This window comes from Amphimedon queenslandica, unplaced genomic scaffold (assembly GCF_000090795.2).
Source record: "Amphimedon queenslandica unplaced genomic scaffold, v1.1 AMPQUscaffold_13358, whole genome shotgun sequence".
Taxonomy (NCBI): domain Eukaryota; kingdom Metazoa; phylum Porifera; class Demospongiae; order Haplosclerida; family Niphatidae; genus Amphimedon; species Amphimedon queenslandica.
In genome coordinates, this window is record NW_003546406.1 from 104,896 (window position 1) to 129,041 (window position 24,146).

At 35.0% G+C, this 24,146-nt stretch overlaps 9 protein-coding genes across 11 annotated transcripts; 5 read left to right on the forward strand and 4 right to left on the reverse strand.

Annotated features, from left to right (window-relative positions):
* Positions 1-161: 161 nt before the first annotated feature.
* LOC100636915 (sialin-like) lies at positions 162-3,260 on the forward strand. The gene is made up of 10 exons (XM_003387213.3): positions 162-473; positions 529-556; positions 992-1,191; positions 1,237-1,324; positions 1,577-1,672; positions 1,939-2,066; positions 2,115-2,261; positions 2,327-2,468; positions 2,663-2,901; positions 3,031-3,260. Exons 1-10 carry the CDS (start codon positions 318-320, stop codon positions 3,205-3,207), a joined length of 1,401 nt encoding a protein of 466 aa, XP_003387261.1. The 5' UTR covers positions 162-317; the 3' UTR covers positions 3,208-3,260.
* Positions 3,261-4,098: 838 nt separating this feature from the next.
* Positions 4,099-7,283, forward strand: LOC100637041 (sialin-like). The gene is made up of 10 exons (XM_011406185.2): positions 4,099-4,394; positions 4,453-4,480; positions 4,565-4,764; positions 4,812-4,899; positions 5,552-5,647; positions 5,908-6,035; positions 6,084-6,230; positions 6,285-6,423; positions 6,610-6,848; positions 7,006-7,283. The coding sequence occupies exons 1-10, from the start codon at positions 4,128-4,130 to the stop codon at positions 7,180-7,182; spliced, it is 1,509 nt and encodes a 502-aa protein (XP_011404487.2). The 5' UTR covers positions 4,099-4,127; the 3' UTR covers positions 7,183-7,283.
* On the reverse strand, positions 7,202-10,081 carry LOC105313061 (2-oxoglutarate-Fe(II) type oxidoreductase-like). Its single transcript, XM_019997675.1, has 3 exons — positions 9,616-10,081; positions 9,087-9,325; positions 7,202-7,690 (listed from the first exon to the last, which is right to left on the reverse strand). The coding sequence occupies exons 1-3, from the start codon at positions 10,062-10,064 to the stop codon at positions 7,539-7,541; spliced, it is 840 nt and encodes a 279-aa protein (XP_019853234.1). The 5' UTR covers positions 10,065-10,081; the 3' UTR covers positions 7,202-7,538.
* Positions 10,082-11,214: 1,133 nt separating this feature from the next.
* LOC105313062 (riboflavin biosynthesis protein PYRR, chloroplastic-like) lies at positions 11,215-13,313 on the reverse strand. Its single transcript, XM_011406187.2, has 2 exons — positions 13,185-13,313; positions 11,215-12,081 (listed from the first exon to the last, which is right to left on the reverse strand). Exons 1-2 carry the CDS (start codon positions 13,288-13,290, stop codon positions 11,309-11,311), a joined length of 879 nt encoding a protein of 292 aa, XP_011404489.1. The 5' UTR covers positions 13,291-13,313; the 3' UTR covers positions 11,215-11,308.
* An 11-nt stretch (positions 13,314-13,324) lies between these two features.
* LOC105313063 (uncharacterized) lies at positions 13,325-15,921 on the forward strand. Its single transcript, XM_011406188.2, has 2 exons — positions 13,325-13,560; positions 15,192-15,921. The coding sequence occupies exons 1-2, from the start codon at positions 13,356-13,358 to the stop codon at positions 15,839-15,841; spliced, it is 855 nt and encodes a 284-aa protein (XP_011404490.1). The 5' UTR covers positions 13,325-13,355; the 3' UTR covers positions 15,842-15,921.
* A 57-nt stretch (positions 15,922-15,978) lies between these two features.
* LOC109582766 (uncharacterized) lies at positions 15,979-16,838 on the forward strand. The gene is made up of 3 exons (XM_019997686.1): positions 15,979-16,309; positions 16,356-16,547; positions 16,593-16,838. Exons 1-3 carry the CDS (start codon positions 16,051-16,053, stop codon positions 16,802-16,804), a joined length of 663 nt encoding a protein of 220 aa, XP_019853245.1. The 5' UTR covers positions 15,979-16,050; the 3' UTR covers positions 16,805-16,838.
* On the reverse strand, positions 16,768-18,930 carry LOC109582764 (uncharacterized). 3 transcript variants are annotated; one of them, XM_019997682.1, is made up of 5 exons: positions 18,037-18,930; positions 17,865-17,981; positions 17,678-17,821; positions 17,513-17,620; positions 16,768-17,462 (listed from the first exon to the last, which is right to left on the reverse strand). In XM_019997682.1, the coding sequence occupies exons 1-5, from the start codon at positions 18,878-18,880 to the stop codon at positions 16,852-16,854; spliced, it is 1,824 nt and encodes a 607-aa protein (XP_019853241.1). In that variant the 5' UTR covers positions 18,881-18,930; the 3' UTR covers positions 16,768-16,851. The 3 variants fall into 3 exon arrangements, with proteins under 3 accessions (XP_019853241.1, XP_019853242.1, XP_019853240.1); XM_019997683.1 differs by having other exon boundaries at positions 17,678-17,815; positions 17,865-17,984; XM_019997681.1 differs by having other exon boundaries at positions 17,865-17,984.
* Positions 18,931-18,959: 29 nt separating this feature from the next.
* LOC109582765 (uncharacterized) lies at positions 18,960-21,783 on the forward strand. Its single transcript, XM_019997685.1, has 8 exons — positions 18,960-19,292; positions 19,361-19,525; positions 20,368-20,547; positions 20,606-20,725; positions 20,772-20,900; positions 20,945-21,100; positions 21,147-21,275; positions 21,321-21,783. The coding sequence occupies exons 1-8, from the start codon at positions 19,025-19,027 to the stop codon at positions 21,752-21,754; spliced, it is 1,581 nt and encodes a 526-aa protein (XP_019853244.1). The 5' UTR covers positions 18,960-19,024; the 3' UTR covers positions 21,755-21,783.
* On the reverse strand, positions 21,755-24,095 carry LOC109582767 (uncharacterized). Its single transcript, XM_019997687.1, has 5 exons — positions 23,830-24,095; positions 22,439-22,719; positions 22,177-22,387; positions 22,065-22,129; positions 21,755-22,016 (listed from the first exon to the last, which is right to left on the reverse strand). The coding sequence occupies exons 1-5, from the start codon at positions 24,017-24,019 to the stop codon at positions 21,831-21,833; spliced, it is 933 nt and encodes a 310-aa protein (XP_019853246.1). The 5' UTR covers positions 24,020-24,095; the 3' UTR covers positions 21,755-21,830.
* Positions 24,096-24,146: the final 51 nt, after the last annotated feature.

A 24,146-nucleotide genomic window follows, 5' to 3' on the forward strand; every position in this document is an offset into this window, starting at 1 on the left:
ATCATATTAAGTTTAAGAAGGAGCATAATCATACAATTAAGCAATGGGTTGCATGCCTGGATATCCAACTAGCCAAAGAGAGATTAACAGCCTGCAGGCTGCAGCTTGCACTGAGCCCATGGCCATGTGAAAACACGTGTTTACACAAACTGCGCATGCGCAAGTGAATGTGATAATAAACCACACCTTAGTTCAACTGCTAAATTGTTATGATTTTATGGATGAACATAAACCTCGAAATAAAGTTCTATTGTTAATACGACTTGGTATAATAGAGAGCCCCATATAGCCTATTGGTCTGCAGGATTTAAGAAAACATGGTGCAGAGATTAACCTACATAGATCTACCAGCTCGTTACACCCTGGCCATTATGAGCTTCCTAGGATTCGTCATGATATATGCACTGAGAGTCAATCTCTCCATGGCTATTGTGATAATGGTCAATAATTCAGCTAATGGAAGTACTAATAACGTAAGTAGATACAATCTCAAAATATTGACCATGCAATGTTCTTTTAATTGTGTAGCAATTTAACTGGACTTCAACAGAGCAAGGTAAAGTACACTGTGGTCATGCTGAATTACCATTGCTGGGTGATATATTAAAATTGACAATAATGAATATGTAATCAATATTATGCGGTATTGATATCCAAGAAAACATGACTACGCCCATTAATGGTTACGTAATCTTAGTTAACTACATGTATATAGCAGCCAGTAATATCTTGAAAATTACTAAGCTATTCTTTTTGGGAAGTCAAGAAGGTTTATAATATTGCTTTTTAATGACAATTGCTCTCAGAAATAGCTTCATTTAGCCATTTTAGTAATATTACAGTAACAGTTAATGGTTTGTAATAACTTATCATTAATAGATATCAATATCTAGCATTTTGCTTAATTATTAATGATTATCATATTGTTTAAAATTTCCATTATTGTCCAGCCCTATGAATTACAAATAAGTCCACATTATTTTCTATATAGGATGGATTCTCTCGGCATTCTTTTACGGTTACACTATCACTCAGATTCCAGGAGGCTTGCTTGCTGCTAGATATGGAGGAAAGACTGTGCTTGGGCTTGGTGTAGTCATAACAGCAACTCTCACATTATTAACACCTTTAGCTGCTAGAATAAACTTTGGTGCACTCATTGGACTAAGAATACTAGAAGGATTATTTGAGGTGACATGTTGAATCTCTTTTGAATTATTCTGTTTACTTTTATAGGGTGTAACATTTCCAACAATGCATGCAATGTGGGGTAAATGGGCTCCTCCTGCTGAAAGAAGTACACTGGCTACCATAACATATGCAGGTATTGGATCAGCAATGGTTCTCCTCATTTACTGTACTTTTACTGTAATAGCTTAGGAAAGTTACAGTTTTCTAATTAAAGTAATTTTGACCATGTGTGTACATGGCCATGCAAACAATAGAATGTAAAATTTCACATTTTAGCTTTGGTAAGCGGAACTCAATTTACCAAAAAATTTTGTCCAACCACATTTTCTAGCTATATTGTATTTATGATTATATAGGTTTCACTAGTTTTTACTGTTTTATTTAGGTCCCATTGTTGGTATGGTGGTGTCATTCCCACTCTCAGCCCTTCTCTGTGTGTATGGGTTTGCTGGAGGTTGGCCTTCTGTATTCTATACTTCTGGTAAGGTATTCAGGTTAAAACCAGATTAATCTAGTACCATTTAGCGAGTAATTTTGGAGGGCAAGATTTCGGTGAATTTTGAGTTTTGATAGTCATTCACCAAAATGAATTTAAAACTCGGCTTTTAAAATCTTTTATTCAAATGCTCAATAGCACATGGCCACAAATTTGCCAAATTAAAATGCACAGAATTTAGCCAAATTTGCCAAAATTTTATCCCTCTAAATTACCAACTATTTATACAGTATGTGTATTGCTTGTTTTAGGTATTTTGGGAATTATTTGGTACATATTTTGGTTGATACTAATTTTTGATTCTCCTGCTAATCATCCTCGCATTTCAAAGGCTGAGAGAGACTATATAGAGTCTGGTATTCCTGATGCTGATAAAATGGTACCACCAGTACCTCTTATACTCACTTATTTCTATTACATACATTAGGTTCCCATTCCTTGGTTTCAGATATTCACTTCACGAGCAGTCTGGGCTATCATAGTATGCTTTGTCTGTTATGGCTGGGGAGGATACATTATGTTAACGTGTATACCATCATACTTACATGATACTCTCGGACTATCCTTTGGAAATGTAAAAGCAATCTTAAAAATGAGAACATGCACTATCTAATAGTAATTTAAATCATTTATTTTTAGAATCTTATTGAAAATGGTATATTCTCTTCAATACCTTACATTGGATATGCAGTAGTAACAATAGTTAGTGGACAAGTAGCAGATCTGTTAAGAAAGCGCGGCATATCAACAAAAAATGTTAGAAAAGGAATGACAGTCTCAGGTATGTCAATATTTTTGATATATTCGAATTCTGACAGCCATAATAATTATTTCTGTGTCAATGTATACAAAAATTCCAAGATTTCACAATCAGTTGGCAAACTCACAAGTGACAAGATTGCCAACCATGCATGTTGTAGCATTATACTATAATTACACTATTCATGCTAAAAATTACAATATTTACTATTATAGCATTAGTTCTTGAAGCTGCTGGGCTACTAGTTTGTGGATATTTTTCTAAAAGTAAATTTGATTCTGTCTTGTATCTTTCCTTAACGGTTGGAGCGGGTGCTCTCATTCAAGCAGGATTTATGATTAATCATATTGACTTAGCTCCAAGATTTGCTGGTGTGTTGATGGGTATTACTAATACTTTTGGAACTATACCAGGCATTGTAGCTCCAGTGGTTGCCAAGTATATGGCACAGGAGGTTAGATTTTAATCTGTTTGAAACTATTTACTATATTTTTACCTTACGAGTTATTAATCTTTTTACATGCACCACTAGTAACAAATGCATGTTTCATATCATAGTAACATAATAATTTTATTTTTGTAGCCACCAAGTGGTTCTGATGTGAAGCACATATATCAAGAGGAATGGAGAAAAGTATTCCTAATATCAGTTCAAGTTTACATTTTTGGTGCAGCAGTTTATCTGATACTAGCTGATGGTAAAAAGCAGTGGTGGGCTGACGGAGTTAAAAAAGAAAGAAAAGATTCTTCAATTCAATAAATACTGTCCTTATTTTTTTATTTTTGTATACTTCAGTATTATTATTTTTACTACAGTATAAAATATTTTTTACTGGTGTTATCAAAAGTACAAAATAATAAGCTACAAAGATACATAATGAAGTAAAAAAATTATTGTTTTTTGTAGTATGCAGACTGCTCCACCATTTTTAACACATCCCCACTTTAAGCAAACTTCTTTTGGACTCTAGCTCATCCAAGGTCCAGCAGTCTAAGAGCACAGCGGACTGAACCAAACCCATTAGATCTAAACCCAGCCGTTGAAAATTAACTAGGAAAGACTATTTCGGGTTTTGAATCATACTAAGTTTTAAAAATTAAGGTGCATGATTAGAGCCAAGTAGAGACTGAGCTGCACTAGGGGTGTCCCGATTATTCCGGAATAATTTTGGGAATAATAGGTAGCACTTTAATTCCAGAATAATGCTGGCCTAATAGGTGGATCAATAGCCAAACTCTAATTAAAGAGCAGCAAGTGCACCATTTTTTGAAATTTTTAATGCCTGTGCTAGTTGTAACTCTATTTTTGAAGAAAGTTCAGGTTCTGAAATTGATATAGAGACTTATATTTTACAGTATCTGCTCAATCTGCTCATAGTGGTACTTTAAATCGCTTCTTAGACTTACTAATTTTCATTTTCAATGTAGTTAGCTCATGATTATAAAGAATAATGTAAAAATAATAGGGGAGAATAAAAAGAATAATAGGCAAATTTTTGAGAATTTCTGAATAGAATTATAGGTCAAAAAATTCTGGACACCTCTAAGCTGCACTGCCAATGGCCATGTGAAAGCACGTGCTTGCACAAAATGCGCATGCGCGTGACAACAAGAAACCACATCAAAGCTTATGCAATTACTAACTAGCCTGAGTGAGGCTCCGCCTGGCTCAACCCAGATATGGCTTCGACCTTCTCTATGGATGAAAGAGAAGCTCTGTTGCATAATAGATGTAATTCTCCTGACAGTGGAGAGCCCCAGGCAGCCCGATGGTCTGTAGGATTTAAGAAAGCATGGCGCAGAGATTACTGTCCCTGGATACCAGCTCGTTACACCCTGGCCATTATGAGCTTCCTAGGATTCGTCATAATATATGCACTGAGAGTCAATCTCTCCATGGCTATTGTAATAATGGTCAATAATTCAGCTAATGGAAGTGCTAATAATGTAAGCAGATAAAATCTCAAAAGTATTGACCATGCAATCTACTTTTATAATTGTGTAGCAATTTAACTGGACTTCAACAGAGCAAGGTATAAACCACTGATATGTGGTCAGACTAGACTACTATTGTAATGGTCAGACTGAATTACAAATAATACCACATTTTTATATAGGATGGATTCTCTCTGCATTTTTTTATGGTTACGTTATCACTCAGATTCCGGGAGGCTTGCTTGCTGCTAGATATGGAGGAAAGACTGTACTCGGACTTGGCATTGTTATAACAGCGGCTCTCACCCTATTAACTCCCTTAGCTGCTAAATTAAACTTGGGTGTACTCATTGGATTAAGAGTATTAGAAGGATTATTTGAGGTAGAAATGTTTAACTGCCTTTTAAATTATTCTGTTTACTTTTATAGGGTGTAACATTCCCAACAATGCATGCAATGTGGGGTAAATGGGCTCCTCCTGCTGAAAGAAGTACACTGGCTACCATAACATATGCAGGTATTGGATCAGCCGGCAATGATTTTCCTCAATTACTGTACCATATATGTTCAAATAAAAGCCTGGATGTTTATTTTTTGCTAGACAAAAAAGGTGCATAAAATTTAAAATGCCAACTGAAACCAGGATTTTGAACTCACAACCTTGGGGACTCAAAAACTTGAAGAATATTAGTAGCAGAATTTTTATTTTTATTTAAGCTAGGCTTTTATTTGAACATAAACAGAATAACTATGGAAGTTACAAACATTTTTGAAGAGACTTTTTCTAATTAAATTAATTTTGACCATGCAAGTGTGTGCATGACCATGCATATACCGTATACCATGAAATTTATGCTACAAAAATTTTTTGCAAATTTTGTGATTTTTGCTTCGTCGCAAAAGCTAAAATTGTGCAGCTCCATTGCTGCATGGTGCAGTTTGCAAGCTGTTCGCAAAAATTTTATTTTGTGAAATCTTAGAAATGCAGGATTTGCGAAAAAAATTTGTTGCATAAATTTCATGGTATACAGTACAAACCATAGAACATAAAATTTCAGATTAAATTAATTAAGTTTTGGTAAATGGAGCTCTCTTAACAATTTTATTTTATTCAACCACTCTTTCTAGCTATACTGTATTGGTTTCACTGATTACATGTATTCATTTAGGCCCCATTGTTGGTAATGTGGTGTCATTCCCACTCTCAGCTGTTCTCTGTGTGTATGGGTTTGATGGAGGCTGGCCTTCTGTATTCTATACATTTGGTAAGGCATTCAATACAACCAGATTAATCTAGTACAATTTATAATAGCTAGTAACTTTGGAGAGCAAGATTTTGGTGAATTTTGAGTTTCCCAAAATAAATTTAAAACCCACCTTTTTAAACCTTTTATGCTCTTGCTTGGGCACAAATTCATCAAATTAAAATAAACAAATTTGGCAATTGACCAAAATTTTACCCTTCCAATGATTTAAATTACCAGCTACATGTATACAGTACATGCATTCATGTATTGTGTTTTAGGTATTTTGGGAATTATTTGGTACATATTTTGGTTGATACTAATTTTTGATTCTCCTGCTAATCATCCTCGCATTTCAAAGGCTGAGAGAGACTATATAGAGTCTGGTATTCCTGATGCTGATAAAATGGTACCACCAGTACCTCTTATACTCACTTATTTCTATTACATACATTAGGTTCCCATTCCTTGGTTTCAGATATTCACTTCACGAGCAGTCTGGGCTATCATAGTATGCTTTATCAGTTATGGCTGGGGAGGATACATTATGTTAACATGTATACCATCATACTTACATGATACTCTTGGACTATCATTAGGAAATGTAAAAGCAATCTTAAAAGGATGGCAAGCTTTATTAGTAATCATTTATTTTTAGAATCTTATTGAAAATGGCATATTCTCTGCAATACCTTACATNGGATATGCAATAGTTACAATAGTTGGTGGACGAGTAGCAGACCTGTTAAGAAAGTGCATATCAACAAAAAATGTTAGAAAAGCAATGACAATCTCAGGTATCCAAATAAGTTTAATTTTGACTGCCTTTGAATCTTTGTTAATACCTGCATGACCAGTATGGTTTTCAAAATTAAAAGTTGACAAACTCACAACCTGGTAACAATAAGATTGCCAACCATGTTGTAGCACTATACTACACTTTATACTATTTATGCTACAAATCACAATATTTACTATTATAGCATTAGTTCTTGGTGCTGCTGGGCTACTAGTTTGTGGATATTTTTCTAAAAGTAAATTTGATTCTGTCTTGTATCTTTCCTTAACGGTTGGAGTGAGTGCTCTCATTCAAGCAGGATTTATGATTAATCATATTGACTTGGCTCCAAGATTTGCTGGTGTGTTGATGGGTATTACTAATACTTTTGGAACTCTACCAGGTATTGTATCCCCAGTGGTTGCCAAATATATTGCACAGAAGGTTAGCTTTTATTGTTTCAAAGTGTTTACGTACCTTTTTGTTGACACTTAAAACAACTACAGTTATACTTTATTCTTTTTTGCATTCACCACTAGTGATAAAATGTATGTTTTAATGTGTATTCATATCATAATAACATAATTATTTTATTTTGTAGCCACCAAGTGGTTCTGATGTGAAGCATATATATCAAGAGGAATGGAGAGAAGTATTCCTAATATCAGCTGAAATTTACATTTTTGGTGCAGCAGTTTATCTGATACTAGCTGATGGTAAAAAGCAATGGTGGGCTGACGGAGTTAAAAAAGAAAGGAAAAATTATTCAATTCAATAAATACTGCCCTTTGGGTTCGCTGAATACAAATAGTTGATAAATTTGTTTTTTTTTGTACACTGCCATTATTTTTAGTACAAAAGTCTAAGTAATTATTTTTACTGGTGTTATCAAAAGTAAAAAATAATAAGCTATTATAAATAACAAAGTCAAAACATTTATTGTCTTTTGTAGTATCCAGACTGTTCCACCATTTGTAAAACATCCCCACTTTCAGCAAACTTCTTCATGCTCTGGATGAGCCAGGGTCCATACTGCATGTACTCACTTTCCTCTCTAAATGTATTTCCTTTCGGTGATAAAGACAAAGGTACCTTAGCAAAGTAGCCAGGCTCAAGGAAGAATGGTAAACTGTATCATTCCCCTCCAGGATCAATCACACGATGCTTGGTAGCTTTTATTCTACCACCTGTTGATTCTGAGAGTGTCTTACCTAAATTAACAACTAGTGATCCAGGACGTGGTTTAACATCAAGCCAACTGTTATTCTGTAGCAACACTTGAAGACCTACATGTAAAAGAATAAAAAGAGCATCAGTATAACCACAAGTTTACATTAGTATAAGAAAGGTCAAAATTTGAAAAATTATATATTATATGTACACGTATATATTTGAGGACCGAACTCTTATAAATTTCTATAATTTCTTGGATTAATGGGGCAGTTAATGATAGTGCATATGTCACACATAAATCAAAGTTGAGGTATGATAGTGAACGTCATAATTATTACAAATCAAATGTCAAATACATGTATCTCCTTCATTACACATTTGAATCCCTAAAGATGAATAGGGACTAGGGTACAGAACTTATGCAATACACATTCCTTAATTTAACCACACAATTATAATTCAATCCCACTTAATGTATACCATATAGTGGGAAATTTCGGAGGGAGCAAAATTTGGCAAAATGCTAAATTTTTAGTGATTGGCTGATTTTAATTTGGTGAATTGCCATTGAGCATGTGCATTATTGCTGAATGGTGAATTTTTATTTGGTGAATTGCTATCAAAACGCCAATTCGCCAAAATGAAGTATCGTATTTGCTCAAATAAACACCCTGCTGAAATAAACACCCATGACAAATATTTTCTAACTATAGATATGCATATTTGAGCCAGTATATGTTCCACAAGTTTTAGATTGTGCCAGATAGCCTAACTGTTGGAAAACGGTTTAGAACGCGAAAAGGTTGTGGGTTCAAATCCTCTAGAGGCTTTTTTGTTTTTTTTTACCTAATTTTTTTCCTGTTAAGAAATAAACACCCAGGCGTTCAATCGAGGCTAATTTTGATCAAATTTGGATTTATTATGAATTTTTAAAGTTGCTCAAAATCAGGCCAAAGCCCCTGTACTATATAGTACAGGACTTTGGCCAATTTTTGTCAAAAATGAAAAGTAGAAGATTCTCCACTTTTATAATTTTCCCTGATACATATAAATGTTCTTATGCTGTGTAGAAAGTTAGAACTGATCCTGATCAAATTTGGATTTTTTAATGAATTTTAAAAGTTGCTCCAAATGCCAAATATTACATACATGTAATTGTAGCTCATGAAGCAATCTTACTTAGCATGCTTGTGGGAAATCCTGCAGTAGGACATGTTATTGGCGTAAAATTGCTTTTAATAATATTTATTTCAAAATTATATTGCTCAGACAAAATGTTAGATCAGCACAGAAATCAGTCGAACAATTGAGCAAAATGGTCAAAAAATGTCCGATGTCTAACTATGTCATTTCAGGCTCAGGTAAATGAATAATAATAGACAGCAGTACAACTACAAGCTGAATGATGTGTACGTGAAAATCAGCAAAGTGGGAACAAATGAAATGCTAATAGAAAACAACCCCTGAAGCATATGCATGTACAAATAGAGATGAAGGAAAGAAACTCACCAGTGAAACCAAACGTTATCAATAACGTCACAAACCCGCTGTCCACATGTGTCTCACACACTACTACCTGCCCATCCTCTATTGCTTTGTCAGGAGGAGCAAACTCTCTAGGAGGATAATGTTGAAGACGTAGAGTTGAGAGTGTGTCTGGAACAAAGAGGTGGTGGAAGTATGTCTCAGGCAATCCTAGCCCGATAGCTAAGAGCTGTAGGAATTCGACTGATGCTGACATCATTCTCCTAAATGATAAAAAATAATAATTGTAAAGATTATCTTATAATCGTAAGGGTTTTGGCATTCATCTGGCTAATTCTACGAGCTCAAAAATAATTATCTGTCATCAAAAGTGTCTTGTACTTTTTAATAATTAAATACAAATCATAAAAATGTTTGGCATTAACTCAAAAATGTGTAGTCAGTATTGGCTCTTATTTTATTTAAAGTCAGGCACTTAAAATTATAATAATGAAAAAGCCTAATATTAATTAGAACAGCTACACCTACAGGTAGAATTATCTCAAATATGTACATGTAATGTTTTCCTACTGTCTCCTTGAACTTCGTATAAAACTTTCTTTCGTCTTCATTCTCATTAGGATCAGGTTGAGGCCACACATTATTCTCAGTCAATGGAAACCCTTCATCTGACTCCCTTTCATAGCCGGGACAAGTACTGCTATCCTGCCCAAACTCATAACCTTCCTTGTACGAGCTATAATCTTTATCTAGACCAAAATAGCCACGATAAAAGTTCCTGTTCTTATTATTGTGAAGGTATCTTGCCACGCTTAGTTTCTTCTCGAGAGGTAGAGAAAAGAACCATTTGTTTGCCTCCATTAGTTCTTCCTCTGCCTCGATATTGTAACCAGGTACATTGTCCAAGCATAGAAATCCAACAGTCTCCATTACATGAACAATACGAGAAGCAGTCTCTTTCTTATCAGGAGAGGAAAGATCCACTACAGGAAGAGACTCCATTAGAATAATTATTGTCAACGCCCACTCATTCACATGCACAGTACAGAGCTAGAGACTGTGCATTGTCTTAAAATAGAAGTGCATGGCATTACTATACTATTGCACATAAATTTCATAATACTGAACAGGAACATGTTCATTATAACTCTAGGTTGGCTCATCTCCCCACACCCTCAATTCAATGTAATCAGTAGGTAGTGTTACCATAGTTTCGGTAAAACCATGGAATACCAGGAACAGAACAGCAATCCCTTTTAATAGAACTATGCACAGCCTTTGCCATCACAAAGAGGATCAGCTTCAAAAAGACCACTGGGATACTGATCATACTAATTACCCGATTCACAAAAGAAGTTATTTTCAATAAATTTCAGTACAGCTTGTACAACCCGTATTACAGGGAAAACAGTACAATGAATCAGTCATAGATTTACCTGACCATCCAGCTATTGCAGTCCAAACATGTATACGAGGAGAGCCACGAGTGATGCTGATACCATCAACATGATAAGAATTGAGCCCACCATTTCCTCTGTAATGTCCTATGCCAATTACTGCATCTGTATAGTTCCTACTTGGTATCCTAATTATTCTACCACACACTTGGGAGTAACTATTATAATACCATTAGAAGGAAACTGAACAGAAATGCAGCTACCAATAAATGATTCAGGCCTACCACAAGCTCTAAAAACTCTTGAATGATATAACCTAAACCCAGAAGGAGAGCTCTGTGTTATAGGATCAGTCAAATTCAAATGATAGCCTATCCTTATCCATCCTCCTCCAGATACACAGTTTTCCCATATTACAGTATGTGTGCTTTGTTCCATTATTCATTGTTTTCAGTAGATATACACCAAAGGAACTGTTAAGATCCTTTCCCTTTAATCCTTCACATGATGTAGGAATGTCATCAGTATAATATATGACAATCATTTGTGGAATCGTTACACAACAACTGTAGCAAATCTTTTAACACAATTGTTATGTCACTTTGAATGGTGACACTGGAAAGACAGTCATTTATTGTGCTCAACGACATAACTACATAACAGCTATTCCTGAACTTTGCCTATATTACATGTAAATTGGCATTACTTGTATTACACTTTGGGCCATTACATAAAACCATTACAATACCCATGATACAACATGATATATAAATGCTGTCGGCAACACCCATTTATTTACATCATGCATAATAATTTTTTAAATATTAACAAACTTTAACATAAAGCATTCTATATAGGGGTTCCTGTAAAAATATTATAATTAACACTTGATCCTGTAATCCTACTTATTTGGACAGCAGGAGTGGGTTGTGAATGGAAGGGCAGACGAGAACTCTGTAAATGCATATCATCAGTGCATGAAAGTCGGTTAGTGGCAGAGGTGTCCCTACTGAGATGTAGACGATCAATATTTCCTGAAAAGGAAGATGATCGTCTTAATCGCGAAGATGAAGGCAGCCTTCTTCTTGATTCTGCCTCTTCTTTGTATTGCAGTATAGATCTCAGTTCCATTAAAAGTTCACCAAGTCTGTTTAATCCACTTCCATCTCCACCATCACCCCAATAAGAGTCCCTGTAAGTGTGTTCAATTAATTTGCAATCTTTTGTTTCCAGCAACTTTATCTTGAGTCTTTCATTTTGCATAAATTTGTTAGCCAAGGCTTTGAACATCACATCTTCCTTAACACTGGCCCAGTCTCTCCTCTGCCATCGTGATACCTCTGGCATACGTGAGTACTGAAAAGCTTCCCGTGGGGTAGGCAGTTTCCTAATCACCTCACAGTAAGGCGTGCCTATAAATTTTTGAGCTTGAAAATAATGTTCTGTTGTTGGCCAAATGACTCCATCTATTTTCACTGGCTGAAGGAAAAAGTTGGTGAACTCATAGTATGGCTCATAGCTATGATAAAATCTGATGCAGTTTGCAGGACTAAGAAGACTATGAACTCCTTTCAATGGTTTTCTCTCAGAATAATTTGGTGATTTGGAAGTGGCCGGAGAAACTGTGGATGTAATAGAACACAATTTAGTACATAAATGTAATAGCACGAGTACAAGTGACAAGTATAACATACATTTGTGAAATATTCTTTAGTTAATAAAGTGAATTCACTTTTTAATTTAAAACAACACTACAAAATTACATGTAGCTAGCTGTGTGCACATGTGAACAACATGAACAATTACATGTACATAGCTCTTATTTATTGAAAAGTTTACTGGCAATTACCAGAAATTAATAATTGGTAATTACATATAACCAGGGTTTTCCTAACAGGATTTTGGCACAATGCTATTATTTATTATAGTACTGCTAGGAGAAAATTTTAATTTTCATATTTTTTTCCTGATACACATGTTCTTGTGCTGCATAAAAATTTTGAGCTAATTAAAGTTGCTCAATCATCAAGCCAAAGTCTCCATACTATAATGGATCTTTTGGCCAAATTTTGTTAACATGGCTAGGAGTGAATTTTCCATTTTTATAATTATTTTCTGATACATATACTATATAGCAAGTTTGAACTGATTCCGACCAAAATTGAATTTTACAAGTTACTCAAAAATTGGGCCAAAGTCATTATACTATAGTACAGAGTCTTTGGCCAAATTTCATCAAAAATGGTTGAATTACAATTATTCATTTAAAAACATTTTTACATGTACATGTTCTTATGTTATATAAAAACTTGGAGCTGATTCCAATCAAATTGGATTTTTTCACAAACTTTTAAAGATGCTCCGAAATTCTAGCTTGTACTTATCGATTCATGAAGCATACTGTTGAAGCTAGTTCCACCCTACCCATCATGCAACAGTTCTATATTAGAAAAAGGCCAGCAACCTTATAACTGATTGCCGGGTAAAGAGAATAGTTCTCACAAGTTAATAAGAAAGGCTGAGTCAAAAGCACTACAAAATATTTGCCTAAAGCTAAGAGCATATGTACATAATATTGTACTAATTACAAAAGATCTCCTATACATCAATATCAAGAACAACTGTTCTAACACAACCGCTTGGCCCGGGCGGCGGCCAGACTACACTACAACCACCACAGCAGGCTGCCAACTTTGAACATTTAATGTTCAGCATCTAGACTTACGTTCTTTAAATTTAGGGATGCCACAAGAGGGAGTATAACCAGATTTCAAACGTTGCTGCAGATAACTACCACTGTGTTTTGAACTGTGTTTACTTCTAGTAGCCATTTTTATTTTGGGTTGGGTTGGGTAGGGTGCGGCTTAGATGATGACGTCATTTTTTCTTTACAATAATGGCGACTTCTCCGTCGACTTCTCAGGCTCAAATGTGCTTGATGTGTAAAAAGAATGGCCGCGACGACTGCTCTGTTTTCTGTCGATCGTGTGAATTAGAATATCCTTACTGCTATGAATGTGGTGAAAAAGAGAGGAACATTCCCTATAAGTTATGCTCCGATTGCTATTCAAAGACAAGGTCTGAACGTCGAGCTATAAAAGGTAAAGAAAAAGTAGTGAATTGTACTTAGCATGTATGATAAGCCTATGGGAAGGGAAAGAGATGGGCATGAGCATGAATATTGGTGGGCTATAGCCTTAATATAAATACCAGAGCTGTGAATGAGGTGTGACCGAGAAAGAAATAAAGTTCCATGGACAACAACTTTGTGGTAAAGAATCTGCTGAACATGGCACCAAATTTGTTTTATGAGATGCTGAGCAGTACCCATTCTTTCTCCCAACTGACTTTGTAGTTTAAAAGCTAGGGTTTAAGACCTGTCAAACAAGGCATTTTATTTTATGTAATGAATCTTGCCGTCTAAAATGGTGACCAAACATTCAATGTAGATGGATACCATGTCTCAAAAATGATGATGATATCAGAGCCTGAAATTATATTTCAATAATGTTCAGACATTGTGTCTAAACGTTGTTTAATTTGATCTGCCACTTTTATGGAAATGGTCAGACAGGGTTTCCAACATGATTTTGGCATACTCCTCATGCAGCTTCTTTTCAGTGGATTATCAAGTTGCTCAAAAGTTGGGCCTAAATACAAGATATTTACGCAGAATTACAAAGAGAGAAGTATCTAGTAATAATTTAATTTTTTTGATAAAAATACATGTTTTTTACATTGTGAATCAACTTTGAGCTGATTCTAATCAAATTTGAATTTTTTTACAAATTTTTAAAATTGCTCAAAACTTGGGCCAAAGTCCCTGTACTTGGCGAAAAATTAAAAGTAAAGAATTTTTCTTTTTTATAATTTTTGTTGATACATATACATGTCTTTATGCTGTGTAGAAATTTTAAGCTGATTCCAAGCAAATTTGAATTTTTTACGAATTTTTAAAGTTGGTCAAAAATCAGGCCAAAGTTTTTGTATACATGTAGTGCAGGGACTTTGAACATTTATTGTCAAAAATTAAAAGTAGAGAATTTTTTATTTTTATAATTTTTCCTGATGCATAATTGCTTATACATGTTTTTATGCTGTATGAAAAGTTTGAACTGATTCCGATCAAATTTTGATTTTTGTGAATTTTTAAAGTTGCTTCAAATGCCATTTACTCTGTTGTAGTGACTGTTATTTCAGGCTTTGTGATATGATTTGCCATTCACAGCTCTAGAGGTCTATAGCCCCAATAATATAATTGCTGAATTGTTGAAATTTGATTTTGGCCTGGCCCAGGAAGGCATGTATCTGTTCCTGCTGAGTCTAATTTTTTTTAAATTTGCATCTGTTATGGTTTGCATCCTTTCAGAGTCAAAAATTGTTTATTAAAAAAAATTTACAGTGCTGTTTATACATTGTACATGTATATGTACATGTAAATTGAATTTTGCCTCGTTGTAATGCAGTCAAACTAAAAGTCCTCCCCCATATTTTTGATACAAAAATTTAAATTTTTTGGACTATTGAATGGATACTTTGTAGGGACACCACTATAGTATCAGTACCAAAGTGCAAATTTGTATACCTGCATGCACGTAGAAAGGCTTTTTGGATGCTAATGTTTACTGATATTTTGGATTTTCTTTTTTTACATGTTATTTTTTATTTAATTTTATTGCATTCCAGTCAGTGCATGTTATTTACTATTGTTTATATTTAAATTGTTGTTTAGAAATAAAAAAGCAGCCATTATTGAGTCGTCTTGATGCCAAGAAAGCAGAGTACCAACGTGCTCATGAAATTTTTAAGTCGAAATGGGTTAAATATTTACCTGTTCCAGAGCCAGAGGCTATATTTGCAGTATCAAATAGCAAAATTTGGGAATCATTTCAGAAATATGCAAAGGATTTAAAGGAAAAAGACTCTGATGCAACAACGGATTACTTTTTCCATGGGACAACTCTGCAGTGTGATCTCCTGGAGCAAAATGAAACTTGCGATGATTCGAACTGTGGAATTTGTGGCATTGTGGCAAGAGGTTTCGATAAGTCTCTTATTGGAAAGAACATACCCCGTTTTAAAAGATATGGAGAAGCATTTTATTTGGCACCTAACTCATCAAAGTGTCATGATTATACTCAAGGAAAGGAAGATATTGGTATGCGTGCTCAATTGTTATGTCTTGTTGCATGTGGAACTAAATTTGAGACAACAAAAGATCATACTCGTCTGATGAAAGCGCCTGAAAAATGCGATTCTGTGTATGGAAATAGTGGAGGAACATTAAATTATGAGGAGGTAGCTATTTACGAGTCAAGAGCAATATTACCTGAATTTGTTATTGTATACAGTAAAAATGGTGTTCATAAGATAGCAAAATGAAGTAAAAGTATTTTTATCCTTTTTTGTCATCAATTTACAAGTGTTATTTGTTTTAGAAATCATTGATGTATAATTCCTATGAATTAATTTTATTAATTAACAATAATTATTATCACTAAAGAGGGGAAGTACAAATTTCCCTGAAATAGGAGGAGCCCAAATCGTAATTATCGATCTCTCTTCAGATCATAGATCAATAGCTACCCGACATGAAAGACATTCAAGGGATCATGAGAGGGAAGTGTAACTTCTGTGACGAATGTGAGGAGTACATAGCACCGAAGGAAGGTGCCCGCTGTGACTATTGTAATCACACGCCGATAGAACACGTTAGAATTATAAAGTTGGGTGCCTGTAAAAAATGTTCAAGTGACGAATGTTCTGAATACATATCCGGGGAGAAAAAAAGCTACACTGATTGTCAATACTGTGGTTGTAAAGCTATGGATCATGCCGGAGCGGAAAAACGTATGTACTAACTATAATCATACAAACTGATCTATTTATGTAACAGTTAGGAAAAAGGCCCCTGCAGCTAGTGCGACAGTTTCTACCACTCCAAGTGACCGCTCACAAAGTGACCGCTCACAAAGTGACAAATGTAAGAACCCAGGTTGTACACGTCAACGTTACACAGAGAAAGGTGGTAAAAAGCATGACTTCTGTGGACGAACTTGTGCTACCAAGTACCAGGAAACTCACAGCGGTAACTAAAAATTACTCGTGTATCAATTATTAAAGCATTATCTAGGGTCAGGACCCTCACTTCATGCAGTAGCTTCAGGATTTCAGATGCCATTGTCAACTCCTAAGTCAACACCACCATACAAGTACAGACCAGCTGAAGCCACACCTCTGACTGGTGGAAAACTTTGTGCTAAATGTGGCCTTCGTTCAGCTAATGAAGGTTACGTTTGGTGCCAGAATTGTTTTGAGAGCTCACAAACAGGGGACAAAAAATAATTAAACTCTTCTAACAGAAACTTGAATAATAATTTAATAATACAATTTTATTTAGCAATTTTGTGAATGCTGTCCCGTTTATAAAATATAATGTATTTTGGATTGATGGCTTCAGACTTGTACAGGACAATTTCATCATAATTCAGTGCACCTCCACTAGCACCATATACTGAATTATGACCAGTTGGAGGCCCCATCAATTTTGTCTGGTCATTTTTGACAACATGTTTGTTTCCAGGTGCAACATCACAGAGCAGCATTGCACGATAATCAACAAAACCCTGTGTGTAATCGTGACATTTGGATGAATTAGGAGCAAGATAAAACCCCTCTCCAAAACGTTTAAAGCGAGGAATATTATAGCCTTTGAGAGCTGGGTCAAACCCTCTTCTGCTAATACCACAAATGCCACATTTGGGATTAACACACGGAGTCTTGTTAGCTTTTACATCACACAACAGAGAAGTTCCATGAAAATGTGGCTCTTGAGATGACGAAATATCTTGCCTATATTTATCAAACGCATTTTCATTTTTCTTATTGAATATTTGAAAAATAGCTTCAATTGTAGGAGGTGGTGGCTTCTTTACCCATTCTTTATTGAAACGAGTTGCTACTTTCTTATATTCATCTCTAGTGGCACATAACTCCACTAATACTATTAAAAATGACATTTAAATGACTGTGCATACACATATTTTAGTTTACTTTGCTTGTATGCTTGGTCATTGTGGGACTGCCCACAAAATGTTTCACTTGTTCCTGTTTTAGGATCAACATAACATGGTTGACTACAATCTGGCAATAAACAAGGAGCTGAAAAAGATATATACAATTGGTCAATTTTTTGCTGAGTGTATAATAATAACTAACTTCCAGTAGGTTTTGGTGGTTGCTTGTTAAATGCATCCCGACATGACCTTCCACAAAAATCATGCATTCTTCCATCTTTTTCCTTCCATTTTGGTCTAAAACAGCTTGGATTTGAACACTTAAGCTGAGGGTCTATATCTATGAAAAGTAATTGATAAAATATCTATTTTACGTTATGATCATATACCTGACGACTGCTTCTTATACTTGTCACGACAAGTTTTTCCACAAAAATCATACATTTGTCCATATTCATCGATCCACTTTTGTTTAAAACAATTTGGATTCATACATTTATCATCAACTACTAAAGACATAAAATAGTTATTTTTGATAACAAATAAAAGCTATTTTGATACCTGATATAAGTTCACTTTGTTGATTAGCTACTGTCTGGCCTACATATAATGGCCTACTTTGATGTTCGTCACAGAACTGGGAACTGTGTCCACTGTTCTCATCAAATGTAGTTACATTAGGGCATCCGTTAACTGCACACATGGATTTAAATGTGGCACCTTCGCCAAAGTTAGCAACACACCTTTCATCTGTAATATCAAAAAGTGAAGACGTAACATCATGATAACGTGGAATGGAAAGGGAGGGTACATATGAGCTTCTGTTAACATTCAATGATGGAGGTGGATCAGGAGTCACTGACGGATCAGGGAACCTAGTAGGGCTAGGAGGTCTCTTTCCTGTTCCAAGGTTTTGATGCTTAGCCGGAGGGTGTCCACAAATGACACAGAGTACTTTAGAATGATCCGAACCTCTTTTGAAGTTCGTACAGTTCTTGCAAAGACTACAGGAGCCTCTCAATATGCCACGACTGTCTACCTGAAGATCATTCTTTTGATGCGGTGACTTGATCACGGGCTCTGGTTGTGTCAGCCGTGATCCAGAAGAATCGGGTAATAACTTCAAATCATCAAACGTTGGTTTTAAAGTGTGAAGGACGATGGGACTACCAGACTCGCAATGTACATTTAACATTTCATCTGGGATATCCGGGCGCTTAATACGGGGACTTTCAAGCTGATGAAGAGGCTCGGTCATGTCGGTTACCTCGTCGTCGGAGTCCTTTTCATCATCCCAGGCAACCCTAACATCACCATGACGCATAGGCCGAGGTGAATCTTCTTCTAATTGTTTACTTTCAACTATGTATTCTACCCAGTCTTCTGCCGCCGCCATCTCGTCCATCTTGAGAGAGCTGAGTCGAGTGGGTCAGTGCCGGGATTGTGGGAAAATCCACTGTAAGAAAACACGCCCAAATTGCCAACAACGTAATAATTTATCATCGACAATTCGACATCACTGTGATAGAGGTAGATATAGATCTATGCTATGAAGGACTGTTTTGGTAATCAGAGAGGTTCTTGTAAAAAATGTAAGAAGTGTGATGAGTTCATATCAGCTGAGGGAAAGATTAGATGCGCACAATGTGGATGTACTCCGGTAGATCATGAAAAGGTCGGCAATACCACTGTCATGCCTGATCATACTAAATCATCTATGCCTGTTAACCATCGTGAAGCCGCGGAAGATAAGAATGGTAGCATCATGGATGACTCCAGCGTCGGGCATTTAGGGGTAGCTACAAAAAACATTGAAAGTACGTAGGCTGTGTGTGTCTGTGCTGTGCATAACTATCATTAATGATTATAATTATTGTGATTATAGGGAGTTCAGTGTTTCCTGTGTGTAGACATCAGTGTTGTCAAAATATAGTCGAGTTTGATATCAACACAGGCAAAAATTTTCATTTTTGTAGCTATCACTCCTTCGCAACATTAGAAAATATTATTCAGGACGGTGAACTAGATTTGATGAATGTATCTTCAGAAAGTAAGAAACTTTAAATGTCATATAATTATAAAAGACACATGTACCATACAGGTCAAGTACAAAATTTTGAGGGCATGTAATTTTATGTTAGTTAAGCTCAGGCAGGGGCAATATAGATTTCACCGTGCGTTATCACATGCATGTGCATGAGCAAATAAATAATACCGTATAAGATGATTATTTTTAGGCGGGAGTTTTTATTGGCGGTTTTGTAATGGCTAGCTTATTGGCGGATTTAATATTGGCGGTTTCTAACAATTTAATTATATCCCCACCCTTAGGTGGGGTTTTACTTAAGCGGTTGTGGTTCATGGAGAACATTATTATCAGAGAAATACTGTACCTTTTCTGGAAGATTGTGTTCTTTATCACCTGGTTTAGAGACTGGCTTAAAGAAACATAGTAAAGCCATGTTAGCTAGCTGCTTTTAATGGAATTATTGCTTGTGGATTTTATTTTGGCATTTTTATATAAATCCGTCAATCCGCCAATATAAAATCCCCATTAACATTTCATCTTATACGGTAAGTACATGTGTTGTACATGTACATGAGTATTTCCAAGGTATTATTTAAGAAATTACCCTAAAAATCTGTAAAATTAAATACCCCACAAAATTTTATACCCATACAGAGTAATGTAGGGCAGTAATGTAAGATGTGGCATTCTGGCAGTGGGGTAATTTTATGAAATTCATATTAATTTTTGTCTTTGTTATACAAAGAGCAATTTTAGCAACAGATAAAAATGAATAATAGTTTTCTCAGCACTTTTCCAGAAAATTACCTCACCTCCATTTTAACGCCACTATAAATTACTCATAACTACTTTTACATATTCAGAAGAAGAAAGTATCATTTCAAAATCACCAGAAACACCAACAACATCAGTTTGCAGGAAATCAAATTGTCATGAATTAGTAGAGTTCGACCTTAACACAGGAAGAGAGTTTTCATTTTGTAGTTATCACAACTTAATGATGGACGAGAATGAAGACTATCAGGTTGACAAGTCTAATCATGGTATATTAATAATCTATGCAGTATACTGTCAATAACTATAATTATCATAATTGTACAGAGTGTGCAATAAAGGAATGTAAAAATGAGCGTTTTGTGGATGATGAAGGAGTTGTACATGAGTGCTGTTGTTATACTCATGCTATGGAGCATCATAGAAGAAAGTCTCTTCAAGTTCAAGGTGCATGTGCATATTGTCAATATAAATTTTAGTTCAAATTCTATAGGTATAAATCAAGATATTGTCAAAGGCATCACTCATTGTCTTCTGCCTGAGTGTGATAATTTTACTTGGCCTTTTGAAAATTATTGTGGAAAAACTCATGCTAGTATTGGAATGGCTAGAGGATTACATGGTAATGGTTATTACTACTAATAAAAGTTGTTTATTTTTATATAGTGAGAAAAATTACAGACAGTGACGATTCTTCTTCTGAAAACAGGTGTATATACCCAAATTGCACAAAGAAAAGATATGTTGAACAAAGTAGTGGAGTTACACATCCATACTGTGGCAAAACACATGCTAATCTTGCTAAATCTTTGGGAATATTTTGTAAGATTATAATAATTGCTCCTTCATATGCTTCATAAAATAATAGTAACTGCATCTAGTCCTGATGATCAATGTGAGTTAGAGGGTTGTAATGTAAAGAAACGTCAAGAAGGGAAGCGTTTACATGATTATTGTTGCATAGAACATGCAAAAAAAGATGAACCAAATAGAACAGGTAAGTGATTTTTGAACAATTTTTATCAGAATTTTTTTTATATAGTACTGACAAGTCTTGCAGATGTGAACGAATTTTTGAAACAATTTCCCAAATTAACTGTTGTTTCACTGGATGAAAATGAGCATGCAAAAAAAGATGGTGATCTTTATAAAAAATTTCGTGATAAGGCAAAGTCACTACCAAAAGACCAAAGAAAGACATGCCTGGCATTTCATGGGACTGCAGCAACAAATATACCAAAAATTTGCCAGAATGGATATGATCCAACTAAAAGAAGAGGACAAGCTTATGGAGCAGGGGAATATTTTGCAAAGAATCCATCCATGTCCATGAGTTATTGCAAAGGAGGCAAGAAGATGCTACTCAATGAGCTGCTTTTGGGAAAAGAAGGAGTGCACCATACCAAACATGGAGATATTATTGTAATGAAAGAGCCAGTTCATGACCTACCTAGATTTGTAATAACATATCAGTGATAGTTTGTATACAAAGTTATGATAACACATCCTCGTAAATGAAAAATAAAATATCAAATGAGTCAGTTTAACTTTATTAATTAACAATTATAATTAAATTATAAAGATGGTCATTCCTCTCTAACAGTTGACTGAAGGATTTATGATGTACATCCTGTATTTCAGTATTAGTAGCCTCAGCAATACACTTTACTGTATCGTTGTTTCTTAATCCGGAATGATAAGCCAAACTCTCATTTTTTACTTGCAGTTTATTGCCTTCCTACAAATTAGATAAAATATTTTAAAAATAGAATTCAACATAATTTACCTTTATTTCTATTCCAAATTCATAAGTTTTTTCTAAAAAAACAATCTTTTTAAACGAACCATGTACTACAAATCAACAATGCCAATAGCAAGCATTATAGTTTTGACCATACTTTTTTCAATTAAATGGCCCAGTTTTATATTGAAAGCAGGGTCCCTAATAACTACCAGCTTAATAAAAGTTTTTGGTGAAACTATGGTTTCAATTTCATAAACCTCTTTGATGTTCGTACCGTTAACCTCAATAACCATATCATGAATATTGACTTCTTCCCTTCGAAAGAAATCAATTGCATTTGGAGTTTCAGCTCCAATGATTGCAACCTATATGTACATGAATTAATACCAGTCCTATGTGTAAAATTTTTAACTAACTTTTTTTTTATCTTGATCTGGTATAAAAAGAAATCCAGTGGGGGCTTTAGGTTTTGTTTCCATAGTCACAATAATTTTTTGTGGATGTGGTATGATTGGCATACGAATCTTGTTTACGTCTTGTTTTAGTTTCTTATCATATTCTGGCAGTGCATGTTCATCACGACAATTAGGAGAGCAGTAGATAAAAAATCCTAAATTTTTGTCACAAAAAACACGCTTGTCACAGTTAGAACAAATGGGCCAGCTATCTTTACCAGTATTGACTCTGGGCCTGGCAGCTACAGAGATAACAATTAAATCATGTACAAGATATTGATAATTGTACAATCAAAATACACAAAGTTATGATGAAATATATCATAATCATGCTGATATGGGTTGATACACATTTCACTTCAGATACTTTGAATTGATATCACCCAAGGGCCAAAAGCTCTGTGTTGGGATATCAACCCACAATCATTGTGTTACATATAACGTAATATATATTTATATACATGCATGCACTATTAGAGGAAAAACATGATTTTTTATTTATAGCAATAATTATAAATTTTTAAATTGAAATACACACTATTACGTTTTTCGTAAGTCAATAATTGGCCTTGTTGGCGATTAGTGTGGGCGAGGACTGTGTAGTTAAGTGTGTTGTTTACAAGTTGATGCTCATTATAGGGGCACATAAATTAAAATGGCGTCAAACCACAAAGCCAGGTAGTGTCTTCAGTACTGTAGTGATGGGCAAAATCAGTTAATTCTGATTCTGAATACATTCAGATCAGGAGTTAATACAATCAAAATTAAAATACCAATTTCAAATACACCATGTCTTTGTGCTTATAGGAGCTAGTTAGATCATTAAAAGGATAGTAAATTGAGTGAACTTCCACAGCTTAAAAATTATTCTGTTGATAGACGAAAGATGAAAGAAAAAAGTCTGAACAATTTTGAATGTTAAGCCTATTTTCTCAAAATCTTTTGGCTACAATACATTGCAATTAACTGAAAGGTATTACAGAACTATGAGAGTCACTTAGTCAAGGTTAATAGCTCATTTAAGCCATTTATAAGGCTGTAAAACATAACTTGAAATAGCTGGGTTATAACCATTTGAAACTTACCACCATTTAAAAAAATCAATTACTAACGTGTATTGTCTAGCTATTTATACATGATTACTATAACATACTCCACCCTATAAAGACTCAGCATACTCACTGACGATACGTCAGGCATACCAACTAGACACTCTACGTGAGTGTCTTAATTTGGCACAGTCAGATACACTTCAGTGACAGGCTATTTATGAACATTATTATAAGGGTTAAAATAGCAATGAAAAGCAAAGATGTGCCTTGGTAGTTTGTAAGAATAGATACAAAACTTACAGGAAACAACCTCTGAGTAAGATGGTGTGATGGGTGACTCATTCAACATTTTCTCATGCTTCCCTGGTGGATGTTTACATCTGGCACAAACTAGACCCTCTCCACATTGAAATAACTGACAATCGCATTCTCTACAACTTCCACGAGGAACCCCTCTTATGTCCGATTCCCATTGACAGGCTACAGCCATGAGAATCAACTTGAAATGATCAAGCTCGGAAACAAGCAACGTAATTACACTCGAGTGACTGGGCGTGGCTTCTTGTATGGTTGCATAGATAATAAAAAATAGAGTAAAATCTATGATTACTGGCTAG